Source organism: Typopeltis vanoorti, chromosome 10, assembly GCF_054136105.1.
Source record: "Typopeltis vanoorti isolate ZY-2024b chromosome 10, IOZ_Tvanoo_1.0, whole genome shotgun sequence".
Taxonomy (NCBI): Eukaryota; Metazoa; Arthropoda; class Arachnida; order Uropygi; family Thelyphonidae; genus Typopeltis; species Typopeltis vanoorti.
This window is the reverse complement of record NC_143558.1, coordinates 40,772,705-40,799,215: the sequence shown is the minus strand read 5'-3', so window position 1 is coordinate 40,799,215 and position 26,511 is coordinate 40,772,705. Positions and strand designations below refer to the sequence as shown.

General features: G+C 37.6%; 1 protein-coding gene across 1 annotated transcript in view; it reads left to right on the top strand.

The window, feature by feature from the left end:
• The first annotated feature begins 963 nt into the window (after positions 1-963).
• The window catches only part of LOC150102360 (uncharacterized), a 65,838-nt gene continuing 40,290 nt past the window's right edge, over positions 964-26,511 (top strand). The window contains exons 1-2 of the mRNA XM_090399658.1: positions 964-1,118; positions 1,306-1,416. Of these exons, the coding sequence (XP_090255784.1) occupies positions 1,055-1,118; positions 1,306-1,416 (175 nt within the window). The 5' untranslated portion in view covers positions 964-1,054. The remainder of the gene's footprint in view (positions 1,119-1,305; positions 1,417-26,511) is intronic.

Sequence of the window (26,511 nt, the reverse complement as noted above, 5' to 3'; positions counted from 1 at the left end):
GTATTTGCTTACGCTTGGAATCGCCGAACTTTATATAGTTTCTATATTCGGCATGAAACTCTTTGAGTTTCTTAATCGGCTAAGAAACAATATGTGATATAATATCCCTTAACTTAAATAAGTTCATGTCGCCGAATTGAAGCCTTTGGCTCTTCATTATAATTAACTATATACTGTATTTAGAAGTTTATGTACATTTAATCATACAAATACAACATTAGCTGATACAACATTTATTTTACAAATGATATTCTATCTTTTTCAATTTAGCTAGTTGAATACAAATTCTACCCTACAGTTCTTCTTTATGAACTGATCATTAACATCGTCATAAAAAGTTGGTCGTAACTTAATTTTCCCAAGCAACACTCACACTTGTAAAGGCTGGCTGAAGCTCACTGGCTAGAGCTACTTTGACTGCGTATGGACCATGTTTAAGCAACACGGTGAGATGACGTGAAGGGAGCGGAAATGGCTATGCGCGCGCATGAAATCACAGTGCTGAAGCGAGGGCCTGGATGCTCTCACAACTGAGCAAGCCAAGGTAGCTTGACTAGCGTCGGCCTTCGATAGACAACGCAAAGCTCAATTATTGCGCAAGCTTAAAACGTCTTCTGTCTACGTCTACAAAAATAAAAGCCTAAATAGAATGCTTATAAATGCATGCATTTATTAACAAATAAATATTACTTCTTTCTCAATTAATGAGCTTGCGCAGCTAGCATGGAGAAATCGCCACTGCAGTATATTTATTACGGTTTAGTCCGTAACCAGTATAACTGTGCTTATTTAATGTATCGACTTACGTCCTGCCAGATGGAACGGAAACCCCGACGTAATTCGAGGGATGACTGTATATAATTTAATTAAATTTTTATTTTAATTAAAATTTAATTAAGTTAAAGTTTTCACTTTTTTTACACGATAATTACGTTTTAATTTTGTGGTTTACATAATCAATAATAGGTAAATTTCTTTTTCTTTTTTATTTTTTCAATTTGGAAGTACAGTACTCGAGGTATCTCAGTCGTATATATTAAAGGACATTTTAAAAATGTTATGTCGAGCATATGATGCGTTGACATCGATTGTCATCCGGGTTTTTCGTAGTAGTGCAGGTAAAGTGCTATCTTTGCGCTATTCAGCCATTATTCTGAGTCGAGGTTGGCGGATTGTGTGTAATATTTTGTGGAAATATCTATTTTGATTGTTTTATTGAATATCACTGATTGAAAGAATGATTTGTTTACTGTTTTTGTTTGCATAATTGCATAAGTGAAGTGTATATCTTTAATCTTCTTGCAGGTACTGTCGTGAGCATACGCCAGCGACCAGATTCTTTCTGGCACGTTTTTTTTTCCGTTTTCCATTGCTTTGGTCAACTGTTTTATATGACGTCTTTATTTCGGTGGATCGGTAAGTTACTATTTCATAGTTAATAATACTGTTGACAAAACAATTCATCAGAATCAACCATCGCTCGCGTGTGCGTGCACAGACATACACACATACACTCAGTGTAGCGTGGCATTTTTTGCATTTCAAAATGTTGTTTTAATGCTCTTGTATTGTTGAATATCTGATATAAATCGTTCACAATTTTAATAATAATAATAAAAAGACATGATGCGTGTCTGTCTCTCATTCATTGCTAATGCTGTTACTTTAAATTGGCCTCTAGTTCTTGAATTTACCGGCAACACCTGCACATAAATACTGTATTGGAAAGTCGGTAACAAATTTTTCAGTAGAACTATAAGCACAGCAAAGCAGCAATGAACTGCAATTTTGTGAAAGTGCCTACTTGATAAGATTGTATTTATTTATTTTGTATGGGGTTCCTTCACCTTCTCTTCGGATTGATTGAGCCCTCCCAGTGAAGGATTAAGTATGTATTTTATTACCAGATCTGTGTGTTCATGAGTTGGTTCGCCTGTTCTGAGGGACGAAAAACCTGAGTTTCCAGGTGAAAAAAACCCTCTACCTCTGTATGAGACCAGCTAACTCACCTTTAGTCAAAAGCGACCAGCTAAAGGTTTCTTACGTCATGGGCGGGAATCGAATCCAGGTCTTTCTGATGCAGCCCTTTTGTCAGAAAGACCTGGATTCGATTCCCGCCCATGACGTAAGAAACCTTTAGTTCAAAGGTTCATACTGACTGAGCTATGGAGGCTAATAAGATTGCATTAGCAGCTTTCCAATAGAAGGCTGCATTGGAAAGCTGAAGGTTTTGTTAAGTTGCTGGAAGATGTGCCAAATGGGCAGCATAGGTTCCAGCAATCAAAACGTGTTTTGAAAATAATTCACAATATCTATCTGTTAACTTTGAACTAAAGTGTAATTCTTTTAAATCACATTAACCAGTTACTTTTCAACTCTGAGAATATAGCAATGTCAATTAGTATTATGCACATAGACATATAAAGAAAGGAAAGGAAGAAATTGTCCCAATTTTTTTTTTTTTATTTGCTAATGAGAATTTCATCACTTTCAAATTTAGAATAAAAAGAAAAAAAGAAACAGAAAAACAATGAGAATAAATAATAGTAGCTCTCCCCACCCCCATTTTTTTTTTTTTTTTTTTTGTAACAGTTTGCTGGGAGAATCCTTCACTTTCTTGTAAGAATCACTTATCTTCATGTTACAGTTGTGAGAAGGACATGCCATTTGCCTTTTTAGTGGGAAAGAACTAGTTTCAAATTCTCTCTAGGATGTAAGGAACTATGGTAATAGTTCCTTGTCACATGGCTCATTTGAAAATGAGAGGATTCGTTATCCTCAGAAACTTTGTTTTTTTTTTTAATCTTGCAAGCAGGTAAACATCAACTAGAATGTACACACATAATATATTGACATCATCCAATTCCTGATACTTATTCTCAATGAGCATACAGGATTCTGTGATAGCATTACATGATTTATTATTATTATCAACAGATCTCCATGGAGTCAAAAGACTCATCATGTGAGGTCTATAGCAATACCCTATTAAACATTTCACCCTGTTCACCTGTACTTCACACCAACAATTTTTGGGCAAAGGAATGTTTTAAATGCTACAATTTCATTCCCCTTGTTTTAAATACTTCTAGCATTTGTAAACATACACCCTAGCTCATTTCTGTTTCTGTAACAAGTCACACTAACCCTATTTCTCACACATGACTCCTCAACACTCTCCCCTATCCATTCCTGTCAATTATCACTGATACTACACCCCTCCCCAGAGCTATATATTACCCTCACATCCTTGCTGTTTTAATCCTTTCTTGTGCATTCGCATATTTACTCCTGAAACCATCATATACATTTTTCATGCAGTGTCCCCGTTTTCACCCTGACCTTCCACCTTTCCCTGTCCACTCTGTGTTGCTTTTCTCTTATTCTCTTCACTCACCTCTCCATTCTCTTCTCTTCAATTCCCCTTGTTTTAAATACTTCTAGCATTTGTAAACATACACCCTAGCTCATTTCTGTTTCTGTAACAAGTCACACTAACCCTATTTCTCACACATGACTCCTCAACACTCTCCCCTAGCTCATTTCTGTTTCTGTAACAAGTCACACTAACCCTATTTCTCACACATGACTCCTCAACACTCTCCCCTATCCATTTCTGTCAATTATCACTGATACTACACCCCTCCCCAGAGCTATATATTACCCTCACATCCTTGCTGTTTTAATCCTTTCTTGTGCATTCGCATATTTACTCCTGAAACCATCATATACATTTTTCATGCAGTGTCCCCGTTTTCACCCTGACCTTCCACCTTTCCCTGTCCACTCTGTGTTGCTTTTCTCTTATTCTCTTCACTCACCTCTCCATTCACAAACTTGCCTACCTTACTCTGCTTCTCTTTCACAACACCACTTACTTCCTCACATCTTACATTCACTTCAGTCATTCTCTTTTGCAGCAGCGGTTTCTCCGACTGACTCACATCAAATGTAGCCCTTCTCTTTTATACATCTCTATCTGCCCCTCAAACTCATCCCACACATTCAAAATGAATTTTCTCCTCACACAACTTTGCTAGCATGCCATTCAAAATCTTTACTTGTCTTCTCAACTCATTATCATACCTGGGCAACACGCTGACTACCTTACCTGCCACACTGTTATCTTTCACTCTCCTTAACAGCCTTATGTCATCCTTCCTTGCATTCTTCTTGTTGCTAGTCAGATCATTCGTACCAACTTTTTTGCTTGTGTTCTCCTCTTATCCAATGCTTCAACCACCATGCTCGTTCTACCTCCCGGAAAACAGACCTTGTGCATCTTTTTCATTCCCTTCACCTCTTATCATCAAATGCACATCTTCATACATTGTCACTCTCAAATCATTCAATATTTCTTTCAAATCTTTTGTCTGATTCTTCCTGACATTCCCATGTTATTTATACCAACAATTTTTGGGCAAATGAACTTTATCAATGCTACAATTTCATTCTCCTTGTTTTAAATGCGTCTAGCATTTGTAAACATACACACTAGCTCATTTCTGTTTTTATAACAAGTCGCATTAACCCTGTTTCTCAGACATGACTCCTCAACACCCTTTCCTATCCATTCCTGTCTGTTATCACTGATACTACAAACCTCCCCAGATCTATATATCACCTTGCATCCTTGACTGTCTTAATCCTTTCTTGTGCATTTGCATATTTACTCATGAAACCATCATATACACTTTTCGTGCGGTGTCCTCATTTCCACCCTGAACTCCCCCATTTCCCTCTCCCCTCTGTGTTCCTTCTCTCTTATTCTCTTCACTCACCTCTCCATTCACAAACTTGCCTACCTTACTCTCCTGCTCTTCTGTAATCTGTAATTCTCCTCAGTTCGTTCCTCATATATTCTATCTTTTGGCTCATCTTTGCCAACTCCACTTTCATATCTTAAATTAGTTTTTCAGATGTCATTTATGCAAATTGCATTACCACTACCTCGCATGTCCGCTGTCTTACCACTCGCCACCACTTACTTGCCGCTGGCTCTCATACTGCTTACTGCCTAACTCATTGCCACTTTCTCCTACTGTCGTACTATTACTGCTCAAGTATTCAGCTGCATCATTAACTCCTCTTACTCCTGTAGCTACATCCACGATCTTTTGCCTGCTACCACTTACTTATAAATTATGAAATATCATTGGATGTATGCTGCACTTCTTGCACACCCAAATTCTCTCATCCCTTATTTTTCCTCTCCCCAAGCATACATGCTGCTTTCACGGCATCTTCTCACCATTTCCAAAAAATCCATTCCACTTGCATTCATCTTTCCTACCATATTGCATTTCAGTGCCATTTTACTCGCACTCAAAGCTGCACTTACTAGAAACACAAAAATATAATTAATACAGAATTATAACTACACTGAACACTGCCTACCGATCACAACTATCATGCAACAATATTTAAAAAACTGTTGCAAACACCACACACAACTTCAAATTTTAAACTTATCTTTTCACAGCAATCTCTATGAACACAGCTTCCTCTTTGCCACCCAGTGGCCAGCAAGTAACCCTTTAGTAACCACTTCCTCCACATTAATCATTTCTGTTTGTCAGGATTCTAATATTGTCAGGTTTTGTGCTAAAGATTTTCTGAAAATTTTCAGTGTATCACCTATTTTGGGCTGTGAACAAAAAATGGTAAAGATTTTATGGTAATTGAGCTGTCCCTGTCTTCCAAGTCAAGGCTATATTAAGTTTTATTATTAGAATATTAAAAATACATACCCAGGTATGTATTTTTAATATTCTTAATATGCAAAAAATGTATGGGGGGGGCTGAAAAGTTCTGATAAACATCTGGAACAAAAATGATATTAGAGCAACTGATAGAACATATGATTCTTTCTTATGGTTATATCAGTTGCTTTAATATCATTTTTATTCTAGGTGCTTATCAGAACTTTTCAACTTTCCCCCCTCATAATTTGGGAAAATGTTGAGCATAAAGAACAAATATGTGAGTGTAGAAATATGTATCCAATAACCAAAAGGAAAAATAAATGAAATAGACTATGGATTTTAATTTTACCATTATACAGAGCAATACATAGTCTATGTTTAAGTTGTACATCAGCTGGTTTGAAGTAAAATCAGGTGTAAAACCAAGAGTGCATACCATCTCCTATTATTAGTCTCTATTATTCATGATCTCTATGCATTACATCATGAAAGAATGTGGCATTAAACCTGATATTAGAATTGAAAATATCAAACTTGACACTTTGCTTTATGCAACTATGTTGCATTCCTAAATGCATCTAGTGCAAGTCTCTAAGATTTTTCAGCTAAATTGAATAGCAGCTGTATCTAGTTTGTCATGAAAAGCAATAAAATCACCCAAACTATGAAAATAGAAGGAACATAGAAAACTTCACTTTCTTAATAGACAATCTATAGAGGAAGGAAAATATTTCAGGCACAGTTTTTGGTGAAGATGGCAAATTAAAAATGAAATATTATGGTGGGAGAATCAGTTGAATAAATTTATATTGAATAAGAGAAATTAGTCAAAAACATTAAACTAGTACTATACAAGACGGTGTTCAAACCACTTTTAAGTTATGGTACTGAGAGTTGGGTTAGAAATTAAGCACTTGATCAGAGATCAGTTACCACAGTTAGGAAATTTCTCGGAAAAATTAGGGGTCCGAACTGATGGCATCAGTGGTAGAATCATATTAAGAATGAAGATATTAGGAAGGAACTTGACATTGTTAGCATTCAATAATGTGTGAGCAGAGCTAATCTAAGACAGTATGGTCATTTCAACAGAATAGGAGAGTAAAGATTAACGAAGCAGGTGTGTGATTCCAAGGTGGCAGGAAAAAGACTCACAGGAAGACCTAGATTTAGGTAGATTGATTATCAGAAGTGCCTTAGCAGGCTGAAATATTAGATCAACAGTATTGGAGTGCTGATAAGCACTAGACTAATTTGGGGAAAAATTGTCGATAGAAGATTAGTATTAATGTAAATTTAATATTAATTTCCATACCTTTCTTGATATGGAAACTGATTTTATAATTGGTTTCCATATCAGGAAACTGATTATAAAATCATCCATAATGATTAACCTTTAATTAAATTAAGGGGATATTAGATCCCACATTTAATATCCCCTTAATTTAATTAATGTTTATATCGCCAAAATGAAGCCTGTTGGCTCTTTATATTTAAGTAGATTAACCTTTATTTGCTAGACTAATTTACCCATACATTTCCTCCTCTCTGTCCTTCACGTTGCCACGTTATAGCAACATTCATCGAAATATTTGATCCTGTCTACTTCTATTTCATACGATGCTGCCTGAACACCACTGCTACTATTTCCCCTTGCCTCTCCACCTTGGTTTTGTATAACTCCTCTGCTGTCATCAATGGCACTTCCTTCCTTTTCTGACTTATCTTCATAAAACATGTTATATCCCTACATCTCTATTCCTATCAGGATGTTGTCCTCATTCAACCTTGTGTTATCATTTATTGTAACTATTTTTGGGTGAATCAACTCGATCAGTGCAACAATTTTGTTCCCCTTATTTTGACCTCTAGTATTTGAAAATATAATAGCTCATTTCTGGTTATATAACAAGTCAACCATCACCACTTTTCAGATGTGACTCATTTGTATCTCTTCTTGGTCATTCCTCTCTACAAATTCCACAGCCCTTTCCTTACTCACACAAATCCTGGATATCCCAATCCTTTGTCTGCTGACACATTTACTGTGCAGTGTCTCCCTGCCCATGCTGACTCTCTCTCTCTCTTTCCCATGTCTTGCTTTCTCATTCCCTTCATTCACACACCCTCCTCCCTGTTTACTTTATTTCCCTGCTCTTCTCCATCACTTTTACATCCTCAGATTTTCTGTTCACTGCTGTGAATACTCTCCCTTCCAGCAACATCTGTTCCATTTGGCTCATACTAAAATCATTTAGATGTCATCTCTCTTATACAGTTCCATCCATCTCTCAAAATGATGTCACACATTCACAAACTGTACTCCTTTCTTCTTACATAGCTCTTTGATTTTATGAAACTCAACTCATCATTATCATACCCAGGCAGCACACTGACTATCCCCTCATTTTTTACTTTTGTCAACAACCTGTTGATGTCCATTTTTACATTCTGTTTGTTCCTAACCAAATCATTTGTTCACTATGATTACAAACTCTTTTGCTGCTTACTGTCATATCCGATGCCTGAATCCCTTTGTTAATTCTATCTCCAGGAAAATAAACCTTGTGCACCTTCTTATTCACTATACCTTTTGAAATAAATAAATCATTTGTTACCACTTTTACACAGCAATCTTTTATTCCCTTCTTTCTCACTCTTCTATGCATATCTACAGTTCTCATTTCACTCCACATATACTTTATCTCTTGCCTCATCTTTAGCAGTTTTTCTTTCACATCATGAATCGCTTTCTCTCTGCCATTCACACTGACATGGTCTTGCTGCTGTTCACACTTGCCTATCCTGCTGTCATTCTTTCTCTCTTTCTCAGTGTCACTCATTGTCTCTTGTTCTCCCTTTTGCCTACTATTGTTAACATTCAAAAAAGCCTCGTAGTCCATGAGCACATCAAACTTTGCATATGCGCGCACGCGCACACACACACACACACACACACACACACACTAGAGGTATATTACGGTGCTCACTTATGCTAAAGGATCATCACTTTAGATAACCATTGAAACTTACTAGTCTGATCTTTGAAGAAATTTTTTTAGTTTATTGAAGTTATTATTAAAGTTCTTACTTCTATACAGTTGTAGCATCTATGATTTTCCATAATGAATGTTGATCATCATGTAACAATAAATTTAAGAAAGGAAACTGCACAGAAGTCACATTGGAACCCATGAGATTAATTTGGAATTGTTTGAGCAGAAAAATCTGTTCAGCATGTGTGTGTTTTTGGGAGGGTGTTTTTAATTTAAGCCTCCATAGTACTAGTGTAATATTTTCTGTGTCTTCTATTATTCTATCTACTTCCTTACTTAGTATTACTCTCCTCCCCCCCCCCTTTCTTCTGCTGCTTGATAGACCTCATTTTTAAGATCTATCTTGCATGGAAATCCCTGAGCAATCGTACACAAATGAATTAAGAAATTTATTTTAATTCTGACTGTGCCACTTAATTGATCTAATTTATGTTAACAGTCAGGGCGAGAAGAAGACAAAATGTAATCTTACACTTCTACACAAATATCCAAAAATGCAAGTCATGGTTCGCTGTTATAATTTACTCCTGCAGGTACATTAATTATTTTCGGGATAGTGCATTGGCTTACCAATTAGAATCAGACAATTGAAAAAACAAAACATATTTATTTTGACATCAAAGACATGATACAAAGCATAGAAAGAATGATTAAATACTAACTTAAACAAAAATGCACCATATATCACACATTAACTCGCTATCTGAACATCGTAGATTATAACACTTTTACTAGCAAAATTACTCAATCTTACTTATCACAGAATATCCTCTGTGGGACAAATATAGCTCATAAGCATACACAATTGTTATAAGAATGTTAGCACAGTTAATTCTCTTCCATTACATTTACTTCTTATTTAAGGTTAATTCAGATATTGTATCAAGCATCCCAAGAATCAGATAACATTAATTAAACAATTTCTTCAAAAAAAACAAGACATTCAGTTCACATATAGCCACCAGTTAACAATTAGTCTCTTTCTTTCTATTTACGATTTATAGACACAATCATATCACATACTGCAAAACAAGGGCTTACTTGTTAACAATTTCCCGAAAGGAAAGTTTGATTCCTTAATGACACACATGGACATATCAGGGAAATATATTCGATAGTCTTCCTTCGAATTATGCATTGGAGTTCTGTCATGGCTATCCGCAGCAAGCGAGCGGGCGGCAAAAGTACATCAGGCATCGGCGGCAGGAAAAACAACCATCCTTCAACTCCGGAAGGAGCCCTCGTAGGTGTCGCACTAAAGTCCAGGAGAGGTCAGCCACAGGTCGAAAAAAGCCTTGAACCACGTGCTGTATTGCCCTTTTATTCAAATCACAGTTCTTTGTTCTCAATTCAGAATATTCCAGGATTAGCCACGAGCAATGAATGAACCTACGTCATCGCAGGCCGTTTGACCTTACGATCTTTTTGGTGCTCGGTGCTAATCCGACATGTCTTTTTAAGCTCTTAGTAACATTTCTTTAGTGCAGGTGCACTTTTAACAGCATATACATCTTTACAATTCTTTTATTATTGCAACTACTTAGTACATTCTTATTTTATTTTTGTAGACAAAATTTCTAATTTTCTCGTGATATTTTACACTGGTTCCTCACAAAGAAAAAAAAAAAAACAGATATCTATGAAATAAAAAAATAAAAAAAATGTAAGTCTTGGCTTTATTTTTATACACTATTTTCAACATCTCCCTTCCTTTTAAACATTTTCTCTACCACATAAATTTTACAAAGCCATCATAGTAATAACTTTTCAGGTTGCTTATGGACCATTTTCTCACCTTTGCTTTGAACTTTTCATCAGTTTTAAATTTGTATCTTCAAGATGTCTTTTGTTTAGGGAATAACCAGGGGTCTGGAGCTAAATCCTTATTATAGGGTAGATGTTCCACATCTTCATTGATCTCTTCATATAGCTGTTGAAGCAAACTTGCTCGTGGCTTCACATATTACAAAAGCAGCACTGCTTTTTCAACATGAACATATTTAATTTGTTATTTCAACTTTCCCAATGTCTTCACATGAGAACATATGGCTGCCTAAGAGCTCATTCGCTTTGTAAAGATTTGGCTCCATTAGATTCCTGGTTAATTTCTAAACTAAAGGTACATCTTGCTATTCACCTTTTGCATGATACTAATTTCTAACATTTGACTTCTTTTTTGTTTCATTATTCTAATTTGTTTGTAGTATATGCAGAAAAAGAATCTGGAGATTAGATGAAAGGCAGTAATAATTACCCTTGATTCTTATCTTGGATTGGCATAGCATATTTGTTAAGAAATCTATAGTTTGAACATTAGAATTTAAAGAATTGGTCTAGTAATGCAATTGCTAAGCACATAGAAATTGGGAATATTGCTTGTCATTCTTATAATGCTATACATTAGGTTGTGGAATGCTGTTTGAGTGGCATTCCATAAAAAAAAAAAAAAAAAGAAAGCTAACATGCGATCTGAATTGCCTAGGGTACTGACGTTTGCCGCATCTTTAAATTATTGATGAGAACAGACAAGAATATGTGACATTCTTATGGTCCTCTGAACAGTCCATTCAGAGGACCATGAGAATTAATAATATAAATGCAGTTGCATATTTTATTATTATTTATATGGGTACTCTATGGAGTCAAAAGACTCATTACCCCTTCTATCCATTAACGCAATACTTATCATACATCTCCTTAAACTTATTCACTGTTGTTGCACTCACAACCACCTCTGGCAATCCATTGCACTCATTCACCACTCTCCAATTAAAGAACCTAGTCCTCACACCCTTACTAACCACACTCTTAGACAACTTCCAAGTGTGAACACTTGTGACCCTGACCAAACTGTGCACAGTTTGTGGCTGAATTATAGCCTTATAAATTTTAGAGAAATAATAACCTGTCTATCTTTACTTGTCAATGTGTTCTTCAACATTCAAGTTGAATCATCTAAGCTATTTTATCAACTCTTGTAATATGTCCTCTGAATTTCAAATCTCTATCCACCATTACTGCCAGATTCCTAGCCTCATCAATTTCCTATAAACTAGTACCATCAATATGATATAAAGTATGTAATCTTTTCACCCCAAAGTGCATTACCTTATGTTTTACAACATTGAATTGACAACTGTTGTCCTTTGCCCATACTGCCAATTTATTTCACTCATCCTGTAAGATATCTATATCACCTTTATCAACTGTCACAGAAGATATTGGAGATATCAAGAGCAACCACTTGATATTTGTCCATAGATGGATGACGTAGGTTTGTAGATCCCCTGTTGATCAGCAATGACGGAATCCATGCTGTTGATCATTTATTAGATGAGTCTTCAATGTAGTGTAGGAGTTAGCCATTGATTCTTTCCATTATTTCAGAAGAACTGAAGTGAGAGAAATTGGGCAGTAGTTTGATGCAAGGATTTGTCAATAAGAAAGTGTAAATAGGTGGCATAAAGTGGGAGTCATCTCTGGAGCACAGACTTTTAAAACATTTGGAGGGATGCCATGAGGGCCAGGAGATTTTTTGGTATCCAGTTTGAGCCAAATTTTCTCATCTCTTTCTGGCAAAAGATCAAACACAGTGTTGGTTGTTTGGAATGGTTGGAGGACATTTACCGTGATCACCACGCAAGAGGTGGAGGAAAAGTAGGAAGCCAGGAAGTTGGCTTTTTCTGTGGATGATGATGCAATGGTACCATCTGGGTGTAATAGTGGTGGGAGTAGTGTTAAGGTAGAAGTTATGGCCGATAGCTTTGGCTAGAGCCCAGAAGGCATTAATGTCATTTGGGCAGAATGCAAGTTTCCTGCTTTTAACTCTCTTAAAATCAGTTTTCGATGTGGTTTTCCTACTTCCTGCAAGAAAATGATAATTTTTTTGTAGCTATTCTGGGCTTTGGTGAAGTTGGTCTGTATAGGAAAATGGAATTTTGGATACAAGCCAGTTGTGGTATGGCTGACTCTTCTTTTGTATAGCCATGGCACACCTGTGGGAGAACCAAGGCTTTGATAGTGGATGGAAATTTAGGGTGGAGCAGGGAATATATGTTCTCATGCCAATGAGTATTATTTTGGTGATTCTCTCTGAATATAGGTTTGGGTTAGGTGACTGGATACAGTAATCTGACCAAGGAAACAAGAAGTAAAAGTTGTGAAGTTGACCCTTGGCTTTCTGGTAATACCACACGACATGTGCAAGCGAGTGTATGTGTTGCTCCATTGGGGGGGGGGGAGAAGAGATCTACACTATATTGTGGTCTGATCTGCCTTGAGTGCGACAACATTCACAGCATACTTAGTTGAGTCACTGGTGAGGAAGAGGTTCAAAGTGTTTGGGTAGTCATTGGGATTATCTGGTATTCTGGTGGGCATGTGGACACTTTGTATGAGATTATTTGTGATTATAAATTAAAGATACCAAGAAATTATATACTTGGTTTAATCCTGTATCCAAGTGTAAGCAAACAAAGTTTGTGCCTGAAGTATTTTCAGTACTTGGGCAACTCATATAAGTGCTTTGCATTATGGAATACTAAGGCAAGTGATGTGAAGTCTTAGCTTCCTTATATGAGTTGCCTTACTCCTGAAAATACTTCAGGCACAAGCTTCATTTGATTACATTTGGATAAAAGATTAAACTAAGTATATAATTTCTTGGTATCTTAATTTATAGTAAAACCATGTGAAAGAACTTCTAACATCTTTCTCTAATCCAGAGTAATTTAATAATAAGGTTTCATATACAAGTTGCCAAGAGGCAACTCATGTATGAAAAATATGACTTCTGCATTACTTCAACCTTAGTATCCTAAGGTTGAAGTAACTGTGGGTCTGGCTTCTACTGAAGATACGTCAATAAAGGCATCCCTTTCTATTCCACATCCTCCAGCAAATTGGTGTAGGTAAAAAGCTGCTATCTGCTATCAAAGGAGCCTATGCTAATTCAACTGCCTGCCTCCTAGTTAATGGGTTCTGGTCAGACCCTATCAAAATTCAAAAAGGAGTCAAGCAAGGTTGCCCCTCTCAGTCCACTGCTGTTTGCATTGGTTCTTAAACCTTTCTTACAGGAAGTCAACAATACACATGCTGTATAAGGAATAACAGTTCCTTTAACTATAAAGGAAAATAAGGTATTAGCATATGCCAATGATGTAGTGGGAACTTTGAAGGATAATGATTCCATATGTATATTTTTTGGTATTTTTGAAAAATTCAGCAAAAGCAGTGTTTTTCGTATTACCGTATTTGTCGGCGTATAAGACGTACTTTTTTTCTTTGAAAATAGGTCCGAAAAACAGGGTGCATCTTATACGCCGAAACTCAGTTTTTTATTATTATCATTTCTGGAAATTTTCTCTGTTCCGAGTTACACAATTTCTTTATTTCTTCCTTGCGTGTGTGTGAGAGCATTCCAGTTACGTAGATCAGTGTTTCTCAAACTTCAGACATCCGCGTTCATATGATTGGTGCAGTATTAACAAAAGATCGTGGTACTAAATGACAAAGACAAGCCGACAGTTGAGTTAAAATGCTAATTCTCTTCAACCAAATTCCTTATATAATATCTGAAACACATTCACTATATATTTCTTCGTTTTAACATGTTCACTCAAATAAAACCATATGTTGCACCGGTAACATATGATTTTGCTTGAGTCATACAGCATTTTCTGTGGGAGGGGGACATGCGATTCATTAGTTAGTGCCGTTTTTATCCCAGTTGTCTCTAATTGCACTGTTTGTTGAGAAACATATTGCACAGCCTGCAGATGTCTCTGTACCTTATTCAGTGATACAATAGGAACGTTTTACGATCTCAAACTTCACCGATATATTGAATTTTATTCTATGCATTAATGATGCATTGCCGAAAATTGCCACGGATCCCCTGAAGACCTTTCATGTATCCCTGGGGGTACGTGTACCACACTTTGAGAAACAGTGACGTAGAGTTCAGTGGATGCGCATGCGCTGTCATTGACGATCACAGCTGTGTCCTGTTTGTTTAAACTTTCCAATTGTTGTCGCAGTTGTGAACGGTGATAAATTTCTGCCGTTAAATTTTCTCTAAATTTCTTGGCAAATTATGGCTGAAAAACGTCGGTATTGTTACAATATTGCATACAAGCTACGTGTGATTGCATATGCTAAAGAACATGGAAACAGGGCTGCAGAGAGGCATTTCGGACCCTCCCCCCCCAACAGAGAAAATGATAAGAACTTGGTGGAATCAGGAAGAGGATTTAAGAAAAGCAACTCGCAGTAAACATAACCTACAAAGTGGAACTGCAAAATAGCCAGAACTTGAGGCAGAACTGAATACTTGGATTTTAGACCACAGAAAAGCTGGACTTTCAGTGTCTACAAAAATGATTATTCATCAAGCGAAAGCGATAGCCACTAACAGAGGGATCGCCAACTTTACTGGATCAACATCATGGTGTTCAAGATTCATGAAGAGAAACCAGTTATGTATGCGGACTAAAACAAAAATATCACAAAAGATGCTAGCTGAATATGAAGAAAAAAATGATTGAATTTCATCGATTCGTCATTTATTTATTTATTTATTTGTATGGAGTTCCCCCCCCCCCCCCGTCCGTATTGGGGCAAGTTGAGTCCCCTCGTGGGGGATTAGGTATTTATGGCTGTAGATCCATGTGTGTTCATGGGGCCAGTTTGCCTGCTTGCGGGATGAAAAACAGCAGATAAACTGGTGGAAAAACCCTACTGCCTGTGCCCAAGACTGGTTAACTTTGCTATGGCTGAGGAAGATCCTCAAATTCCTCACGTCTTTGACGGGAATCGATGTGACTGGGACACTCCTTTCCCAGTCACATGGTTGCAAAGCGCACAGCCACTAGGCTAACTGTACGGATGATTCGTCATTAACGCAAGGAAACGAGAAAATTTTTAACTTGCGCAAATAGGAAACATGGATGAGGTTCCGCTGACTTCTGATGTGTCCTCAAACAAAACTGTAGATTCCAAGGACACTAAAAGTGTTACTGTTAAAACTTCGGGGCACAAAAAAACTCGCTACACGGTTGTTTTATCCTGCTGTGGTGATGGGACAAAATTGCCACCACTATTGATTTTTAAAAGGAAGACGCTACCCAAAGAAAAACTGCTTAAAGGAGTGTTTGTACATGTTCACACAAAGTCTGAATGGATGGAGGAGGAATGAAGTTATGGATAGCTAAAATTTGGTCTAGGTGCCCTGGTGGACTGTTGAAGAAGTCTGCCATGCTAGTATGGGATCAGTTTCGTTCTCATAGAACAGACGATGTTACAAATAAACTCAAGGAATTGAAAACTCAGTTAGCTGTAATTCCTGGAGGTCTAACTAGTCAGCTTCAACCTTTAGATGTCTGTATTAATAAACCATTTAAGGGATTTATGAAGGAGAAATGGAACAGCTGGATGCAGTCTTCAGATTTTGAGGTTATGCCATCAGGAAGAGGCCTAACATTTTGCAAGTTTGTGAGTGGGTCAAAGCTTCATGGGATGCTGTGAAAACTGAGACAGTGGTTAAATCATTTAAGAAGTGTGGAATTAGTAATGCATTGGATGGTACAGAGGACAATTTGTTATATGAGGACTCAGATTCTGATTTAGAAGAGGTTTCAAGTGTCTCTTCATTTAGCTCTGGAGATGAATTTCTGGGTTTTGACGATTAAAAGGTGGGTACTCTTTCCTAGTTGCATTAGGTATTTGTTGAAAGTAGACCTATTTATTACTACATATTTGAAATACTGTAAATTCATTATAATATTCAGTGATAAAGTTTTTTTTCCTAAAAAATGTGTACAAAAAAGGGGGTGCGTCCTATACACCTGCAAATACGGTAATTATTAATGCAGACAAGACAAAATTAAAAGTTTATGGAAAGTGGGATCTTGAAGGCATTCCTTTTGGATTAACCCCTAAGAGAGAACCCCTCACTATACTTAGAATTCCCTTCTCCACTTACCCAATATTACCAGTTCCAAGAACTTATATACAAACACCTTGAAATGTTAGAAGACTAGAAAATAGGGCCACTCTCCTTTTTCTTCTAAAGCCATAGTACTCAAAACCATAATCTTTCCTGCTCAGTTGTACATAATAAATATTACAGACATCACAGAAGCTGAAGAAAAGCAATTATATAGTAAGCCTTTGCAATTTTTATGGTCCAGCCGATACCAAGAAGTTAAAAAGGAATTTCTTCAACTATCAAAGAAACATGGAGGATTTGGACTTCCAGTCTTAAAATTCTGATATCTAAGCAATACAGCATCTAAAATCCATAAAATATTGCAGACTGATCACGTATGTGCAGACCATCTTGGGTTTTCATCTTTCCCTTTTTGGAATTAATGATTATACAGGTTCAAAAGCTGAGATTGTTCCTGAATACTATAACACTCTGTGTTTAACTCTAAGACTGCTAAAACACTCTGGAATTAACATTCTTTCCATTAAAAAAAAGTAAAAACAATATTTTGTTTCATGACTTGATGAAGTTCCAAGGGTACCCTAACAGGAGAGATCTTGCTTGGAGAATTTCATATAGCTGCCTTCTAGTCAATATCATCAAATGAAGGTACTTGAACATCGGAGATCCAATCTGTGACATCTGTTACCGAATGGAAACAGTGGAACATGCATTCTACAGTTGCCCTCTTGTCCTGCATATTTGGAACAGATTAGTAGCGTGTTCGGCATTCCATTACTTACAACAGAACAGGTTATTTTTTTTACAATACCCACCACCTCTCTGCAATGGGAAGAGAATTTTGATTTTTATAATTAATGAATTAAAATACCATTTATGGAAGGTTAGAAAGAAACATGGATTTGAAAACCAGCAATATGACATCCAAATGCTTCATAATATTCTTTTGTGGAAATTTTATTGTTCAGTCAGACGATTTTTGTATTTAAAAAGAAGCATTCTAGGAGATATCAAATTTATGACTAGATGGTGTAGACCACCCTCAATATGCAATATTCAACAGGGGGAGATAAAAATCTGTCTATTTTTGCTATGAGAAGTTTTTTTAAATAGTTCCATCCTCTTAATTCAATGTGGTCTTATAGTCAATTGCAGGATGACTGGAGTAGCAATCCCAGGTAGAGAAGGCCAACTCAAGGCAGTTAACCCAGATGGGGCTAACCACCTGATATTAGTCATCTTTGCGCACTTTAGTTTCAGTTGGTTGTTCATTTATATGAGATTGGTGAAAAAGGAAAACTGATAGCCTTTGGCTATATGATGATATAAAAGAGCTGAGGCCTTTTCTCTATCTCTCATGCTATCTATCTGTTTTTCTTTCTCCTAATACTATCAGACTCTCTTGCACCCCTATACTAACTACTCTAAATCTATGATGAGCAACCCTTTACTTTTTCACCTCGATAAAGGTCGAAACCGGTCTGGGTAGTGACCCTTCCCATAATGCACAGCATTATACATGTCATAAGGATGTGCTTTGCATTATGAGATACTTAGGCAAGTGATGTGAAGTCATTAGCCTCTATATACGAGTTGTCCTAGTCCTGAAAATACTTCAGGTGCAAACTTTGTTTGCTTACACTTGGATAAAGGATTAAACCAAGTATATAATTTCTTGGTATCATTAATTTATAGTATAACCAAGTGAAAAAAAGCTTCTGACATTATTTGTAATTGCAAAAGTCTTGGCCTCTCTATCTACTTCATCTGTGCAGTTGGAAGTGAGGAGCCAACTAGTGTGGTGAAAATGGAAGTCCTGAGGAAGATGAATTCACTTTTGGAGAGTTGTGTTGGAGAATATCAACATTTAAGGAAAGGTAATTGAAGAGTTCAGGGTGGCTGTTTGCATTAGCAGAGCAATAAAGACAGCATATGAATTTGGTAGAATGGGACAGGGCAATTTTTAGCCAAAGGAGGTCAAAATTGACCTACGCAGATCCACCCCTGAGGCAAAAGGAGTTACAGAGCTTGTAATTGGGAAAGCAGAAATGGGTTGTGTTTGAGGAGGTTGAGATTTGAGTTTCTGTCAGGAAGAGTAGGTGAGGTTTTGCGGACTGAAGGTGTAAGTGAACATCATTAAGATTAGACTGAGGCAGCTTATATTTGTAAAATGGATCTGGAAGGTTCAGTGAAGTTTTTGACCACATGGGTCCCACACATTTTCTATGCGGTGTTTGGGATCAGGTTTTCACGCTGGTTGTTTACAGAGTTTGATTTTCTCAATAGTATTTCTTCTTTGTAATTGGTTGTCCATGTTTCTTCTCCATTTTAGTGTTCTCTTCTAGTTCTTTTCTTTATCACCATCTTTTTTTATGCTGTGCATAGCTCAGATTTGGCCAGGCTTATATACATGATGTAGGGCTTGTGTCTTTCAGCTTGCTGTTCACTGCCAATATGAATGGCAATTGGCGTGTCGGGTAGGTCACTTTTATTAAGTGCAAGAAATTTGTTCCATCTCTCTGTTGTGAATGTCGGATTGCATTGTTCAGTAAGCCTGCAAATGTCATCATTTAGCATTAGTTTCTGAATGGGTGTTTAGATGGCATCGTACTTCTTATTTTCTGTCTCGACTGTGTCTTGAACTGATGAAGCAATGAGTTTGCAAAACTTGCTAGCATTGTCTGCAGTAGGCATGTTAGCTTAGAGATGCCGATCATAGATTGCTTCAAGCTTTTTTTCGATTGTGTCAGTATTCTGGGAGAAGGTTTCATCAAGCATGATAAGGCAAGCTATCCATTCACTTTCTGAGGTTTAGGAGTTGTTTAACATTAGGGGAGGGACAGGAAAATGACTGTCTGATACTGCTTAGGAGTTTGAGTGCCTGTTCTTCGATTTTGGCACTATTGGAATAAGTCCAATGCAACAAAAATTGCAAAGTAAACTTTTTCTTTTCGAATGCTTAAAATACTTATGGTTGGTTTAGTGACCTTCATTCCTTGATAACTATTGTTGAACTTTCTTTTGGACAGAAAATAAAGAAATCACTTTTGAAGCATTATAATAACAGAGCACAATTTCCAAGTAATTCATTCACATTTTATAATAAAATAACAGTAGAATTGGATAAAGCAAATTGATATACTATGATACTGCTGGATTTTGCAAAAAAATTTGAGTATCAGTATCAATTTGCTTTATCCAATTCCACTGTCATTTTATTATAAAATGTGAATAAATTACTTGGAAATTGTGCTCTGGTATTATAATGATTCAAAAGTGATTTCACTTTATTTTCTTCCCAAAAGAAAGTTCAGCAATAGTTATCAAGGGAATGAAGGTCACTAAACCAACCATAAGTATTTTAAGCATTTAAAAAAAAAAAGTTTCCTGTACTTTATCGGCCATAGCAGGTGTTAGCAGCCAATATGTAGCCATGTCTGCAGCAGAAAGCAAAGATGGTGGTAATAAAACAGAGCGATGACAAAATACTATGAACCTCGCTGCCGTAAATAGAACTTTTGAAGTTTTAAAATGCTGAAGCAGCAAACTAGACATTATTATTATTATTCAGGCCTCCATGGAGTCAAAGACTCATCGTGGGAAGTCCTTCCTAAGATCATAAAGTCTGTCAAGACTCATCGAGGGGAGGTCCTCCCTAAGAAACACAGTCTATCATACCACTCCTAAAACTCATTGACCGTTCTCGCTCTCACCACTCCATCAGGCAATGCATTCCATGGTTCAACCACCCTCCATGCAAAGGAACCACTCCTCACCCTCTTGCTCACAGTTTCCTTTCATAACTTCCAGGGATGGCTTCTTGTCATCACTCCTTCCCGCTGTTCAACCGAGTGAAAGAACTCCCGAGTGTCAACCCTGTAACCACCTCTAAACAGTTTAAAAGTCTCGATCATATCACCTCTCCTCCTTCTATCCACCAAACTCTGCAGTCCACATTCCCTCAGCCGATCCTCATAACCAAAATTGTACAGTCCTGAAACCATCTTTGTATCCTTTCCACAGTTAATTTATCCCCTTCAAATCCTAGGGACGAAATCTGAGAACAATAGTCTAAGTGTGGTCTGATCAGAGACTTATACAACGGAATGATAACCCTTTTATCTTTGCAGGTCAGTGTCCTTCTCATAATTGCAGAAATCCTCTGTGTTACCTTCAACACCTTTGCAATATGTCCCCTAATTTCAGGTTTCTATCAATCATCAACCGAAGATCTCTTGTCTCCCCTACTTCCTCCAGTATAAATCCTCCTATAGAGTATGCAGCATTCCATCGATGTTTCCCGAACCTCAAGACCTTACATTTTGCTACATTAAACTGACATCCCATTCACTTACCCATCTATCTAGCTTATTCAAATCCTCTTGCAGGGCTACCACATCTACACTATTACTAATAACCGTTCCCAGCTTCGCATCATCTGCAAACAACTGAATATCCCCTTGCAGTCCACTGGCAATGTCATTGATATAAAGGTTAAACAAATATAGGTCCTAGTACTGGTCCCTGTGGGACCCCACTTGTAACCCTCTGCCTCCTTGAAACTGCTCCACCATACACAACTCTCTGATACCTATCAGACAGCCAATCCTGAATCCAGTTCACCAATCTGACATCCAGACCCATGTGCTGCAACTTAAATATCAGCTTATCATGTGGCACCCTGTCAAATGCCTTCGCTAAGTCTAAGAAAATTGCAGTATATGCCTTTCCCTCATCTAATGTTCTTGTAACTTTATTATAAGGCTAGCATATTGCTAAAACGAGAGTGCCCTTTCACCAATTCATGTTGACTCTTACAGATAACATTACCTTCATCTGCCCAATACTGTATACAGTCCCTCACTGCTTTCTCCAAGATCTTAACAACTACTGATGACACACAAACTGGCCTATAATTAGACACTTCCAGTCTGTTACCACCCTTATGCAATGGCACTATCTTACCTTCCTTCCATTCCCTGGGCACCTTTCCTGCAGCCAGACTTTCATTGAAAAGCCAGGTTAACGGCACTGTCAGTTCCCTAGCACATTCTCTCAAAACTCGTGGTGAAATACCATCCAATCCCAAAGCTTTACTGACATCCAGAGTAATCAGTATCTGAAACACACTCTCCTCCTGTACCTCTAAACCTTGAACCTGCCTTATCCCTCTAGCATTAAAATAAACTCCTCTAGGATGAAATACTCCAATAAAGTGTTCATTGAACAATTCCACAATGTCCTCTGCATCAGTCACTCTATTCCCATTTTTATCCCCAATATCATTCTTCCACAGTCATTTCTCCTCCTGCTGGCCACATAGCTAAAAAATTCCCTAGGATTTTCTTTGGATCTTAGGGCTAATCTCCTCTCATATTCCAGTTTTGCCTTCCTTACCACACTAGTCACTCCTCTGGCCTGTGTCTTATATTCTTCATGCATCTTCTCTTCACCTGTCTCCTTATATCTGTTACCACCCTTATGCAATGGCACTATCTCACCTTCCTTCCATCCTAGGGTACCTTTCTTGCAGCCAGACTTTTATTGAAGAGCTAGATCATAGCTGTCAATTCTTTAGCACATTCTCTCAAAACCTGTGGTGAAATACTATCCAGTCCCACAGCTTTACTGACATCCAGAGTACTCAGTATTTGGAACACACTCTCCTCTTACACCTCTAAACCCTGAACCTGCCCTATCACTCTAGTATTAAAACCTTCTCCAGGATGAAATACTCCAATAAAGTGCTCACTGAACAACTCCACTATGTCCTCTGCATCAGTCACTCTATTCCCATTTTTATCCTGCAATGTCATTCTTCCACAATCATTTCTCCTCCTACTGGCCACATAGCTAAAAAATTCCCTGGATTTTCTTTGGATCTTAGTGCCAATCTCTTCTCATATTCCAGTTTTGCCTTCCTCACCATACCAGTCACTCTCCTGGCCTGCATCTTATGTTCTTCATGCATCTGCTCTCCACCCCTCTCCTTATATCTCTTCCATAATCTCTCTTTTTTTCAACTGCAGTTCCTTTTTGATATTGTTTGTCATCCACTTTACACCAAATTGTGTCCACTTCTTCATTCATGGAATACAGCTTACCACTGCCACCAACAAATATTCCTTCACAATTTCCCAAGCACTAATGATATCCTGTCCTTCCAATTCCTCCCTCCATGAAACTTCCCAAAGTTGACGTCTAAGACTATTATAATCACCTGCTTTATAATTCCACATAAGTTTCTGTCTCTTTGATACTTCTGCATGTCTATTCATTTTCCAAGTCAAAACCATATGGTCACTCTCTCCAACTGGTGGCAGAGATGTCATCTCAGTTATTATCAACTCTTCTGATGCTATAACCAAATCCAAAACTCTTGAACCTCTTGTTCCCTCTGTTACATGTTGCCTAAGACATTTGTCCCTCAAGAATTCTAGAAATTCCATTCCCCTATTACTACATGCATCTTCCTCTCTCCAATTTATACTACTGTAGTTAAAATCTCCCATAACAATCATTCTTCTTGCACTTGCCAAACTTAACTGTCTAAACATCTCCTGGTCCCCATCCTCTGTGCTCCTGGGTCTGTGGCAACACCCCTAAATATCCTGTCTTGCCTACCTCTACCTCACACCACATGCTCTCAAAATCATTTGTCTCACTTCCTTCCAAAGCCTCCACTCTTAGAGGACATAGGTCGTCACTTATCATAAGCAGTACCCCACCACCATGCTTTCCCCTCCTATCCTGCCAAAAAATGCTGTACCCAGTGACTTCTATTCCTGTTATTATATCCTCTTCTGTCAACCACGTCTCAGTGATCCGAATAATTTTTGGCCAGGCTGATGCTATCTGCGCCACCAATTCCTCTCCCTTATGCCGGATACTCCTGGCATTAGTATAAAGCATATAAATGCCATTGTTTCTATAGACTCCACTGGGCTCGGTGTTACCTGATGTCATCTCCCTTCTCCCAAGTATCCAAAAAATTATCGAAAAGAAAAAGTTTACTTTGCAATTTTTGTTGCCATTGGACTTATTCCAATAGTGCCAAGATTGAAGAACCAACACTCAAACTCCTAAGCAGTATCAGCCAATCATTTTCCTGTTCCCTGTGCCTCCCGCACTGTTAAACAACTCCTAAATCTCAGAAAGTGCATGGATAGCTTGCAACACCGCCTTATCATGCTTGATGAAACCTTCTCCCAGAAGACTGACACAATCGAAAAAAGCTTGAAGCAATCTGTGATTGGCATCTCTAAGCTAACATGCCTACCGCAGACAGTGCTAGCAAGTTTTACAATCTCATTGCTTCATCAGCATGGAAAACTATTACAGAAATCAGAACAAATGGGGAATTGATATGAGGCCATGACATGGATAAGGTTAGTTGACAGACATTAGAGGATGATGCATGATTGAGTGGAATAAAGGTAAATGAGATCTGTGACGAGTGGAGTCCCTCAGAGCTCCAGGACCACAATTTAATTTGTATATTAATGATATATGGGAAAATTTAAAGGTAGGGTGAATATTCACTTGATTGCTAACAGTGCAAAAAATGGGGAGGAGGACAGTAGTTGACAAATGTAAAGAAGATATTCTGCAGGATGATTTAAATACATTGGCAGTGTGGGCAAAGAACAGTGGTTGTCAATTTATTTAATTTATATATTAATGATATATAACATCCGCACGGTAGCCTAGTGGCTGTGCACTTCACAACCATATGCCTGGGGAAGGGGTGTCCTAGGTTCAATTCCCGTCGGTGACGGGAGGAGCTGAAAAATCTTTCTCAGCCATAGCCAAGTTAGACGGTCTTGGATGTGGACAATAGGGTTTTTTCCCCAGTTTATTCTGGGGTTGTTCATCCCACAAAGCAGGCAAACCGGCCTTGAGAACTCAACGCTACAGACATAGGATACACCGGGGCATAGGGCTGACCACCTTATCCTGTGAACGGTTTGGGGTTTGATGATTAATAAACCCTCGGCACCTCAAGGTAAAAGAGGGAAAGGAAGATGAGATGATATATGAGAAAATTTAAGGGTGGGGAGAATATTCACTTGTTTGCTGACAGTGCAAAACTGGGGAGTGCAATAGTTGATAATGTGATGAAAATATTCTGCAGGATGATTTAAACACATTGGCAGTGTGGGCAAAGAACGGTGGTTGTCAATTTAATGTTGCAAAATGTAAGATAATTCACTTTGGGATGAAAAAATTGCTATCCCTATTTATAAGATTATGATTTGGCCACATTTTGAGTGCTGTGCACAGATTTGGTTGCCTTGGTTTCCTGGGGGATCAGGAAGTGGTGGTAGTAGTGGAGAGGATTCAGAGATGAGTGACAAAGCTTGTCATGGTTTAGATTGTTCCTTATGAGGATAGAGTGAAGTTATGTGGGTTGCAGAGTTTAGTTTTCAGTCAGAGGAGAGTGGACATGATAGAAACTTTTATAAGTTATTAAAGGCATTCTGTAAGATTCACACAAAGTAAATCTTTCCGTACATGATGGAGAGAGAGAACGAGATCTCGCCCTTGGAAGTCGTGTAAGAGCATGATTAGTAAGGGTGTGTGGACTGGGTTCTTTGCTTGGAGAGCGGTGAATGAGTAGAATGGATTGCCAGTGGTAGTTGAGTGCCTCAATAATAAGTTTAAGGAAGCGGTATGATAGATATTGTGTTAATAATGGTTAATGTGGGTCTCCTGAGGTGACTCTTGAATCTAAGGAGAAATCCCCATATAAATAATAACTGATCTATTTAATGCAATGCTTCAAGTGTGGTGCATTTATTCCTGGGAGTAGGTGTGAAAGGTGTTTAGGAGTACAAGATTTTGATTACCTGTTTTATATTTTTAATGGCATATTGTTGCAGATAAGTGCAGGTCTATTCTAAACAGTTTTGAACAGAGTGTCTGATATATCGAGTGGCCTCCATTAGGATCGTGTCTGGTGCATGGCATGATCGCTTTCTAACCTTGTGGTCTGAACTTTTCATTCAAAGTTTAATGCAAACAGTTAGTTAACAAATATGGAATCAGATTTCACCAAACTAGCTTCTTCCAGAGAAACTATTTCACTCATCTTAATAAACCTTTTTATTATTGAAAATTAAAATTCCATAATTTTTGTTTCTGCTGTATACAGTGAAATTAATTGCGTCAATCCCTTTATATATACGTGGCAAGAGTTTTAATTAATTCGCCTTTAAATTTACCACACAAAAACATGCAAGCCTCATGTTTCCTGGCCGAGAGAAAGAAAGCCGTGAGCATGATGACATCATTCCTCCCATTAAGAGTGGGTGTATTACAAGCTCCAATTGTTTTGCTGTATTTACAAATTACGTTCTTCATAAATTTTACAGCCCATTAATCATGTCAAAGAATAAGAGCAATCCCACAACCGGGTCATTAAGTGAAGAAAAGAGGAAAAAAAAAATAATTAAAAGATTTAAATGTGGCGAAAGTAAAAGTAAGATTGCAAGTGAATTTGGTTTTAACGAGTCTACAATACGGACTATTTTATCCAAAGCTGATGAGTATTGCGAGCAAGGTAAAGTTGCATCTACATCTGCAAGTATGCAATGCACATGTAACCAAAGCTCTATAATGTTTGGATGGAAGACCGCAATCAAAAGAAAATTCCAATTATTATTATTAAGACGATTCAAAATTTGCAGCTAGCAAAGGCTGGCTTAAAAATTTTAAATCTAGGCTGGATTAAAGAACATGAAAATAATAAGTGAAGCTGCAAGCGTCGATGAAGATGCTGCATCTACATTTCCTGCTGAGC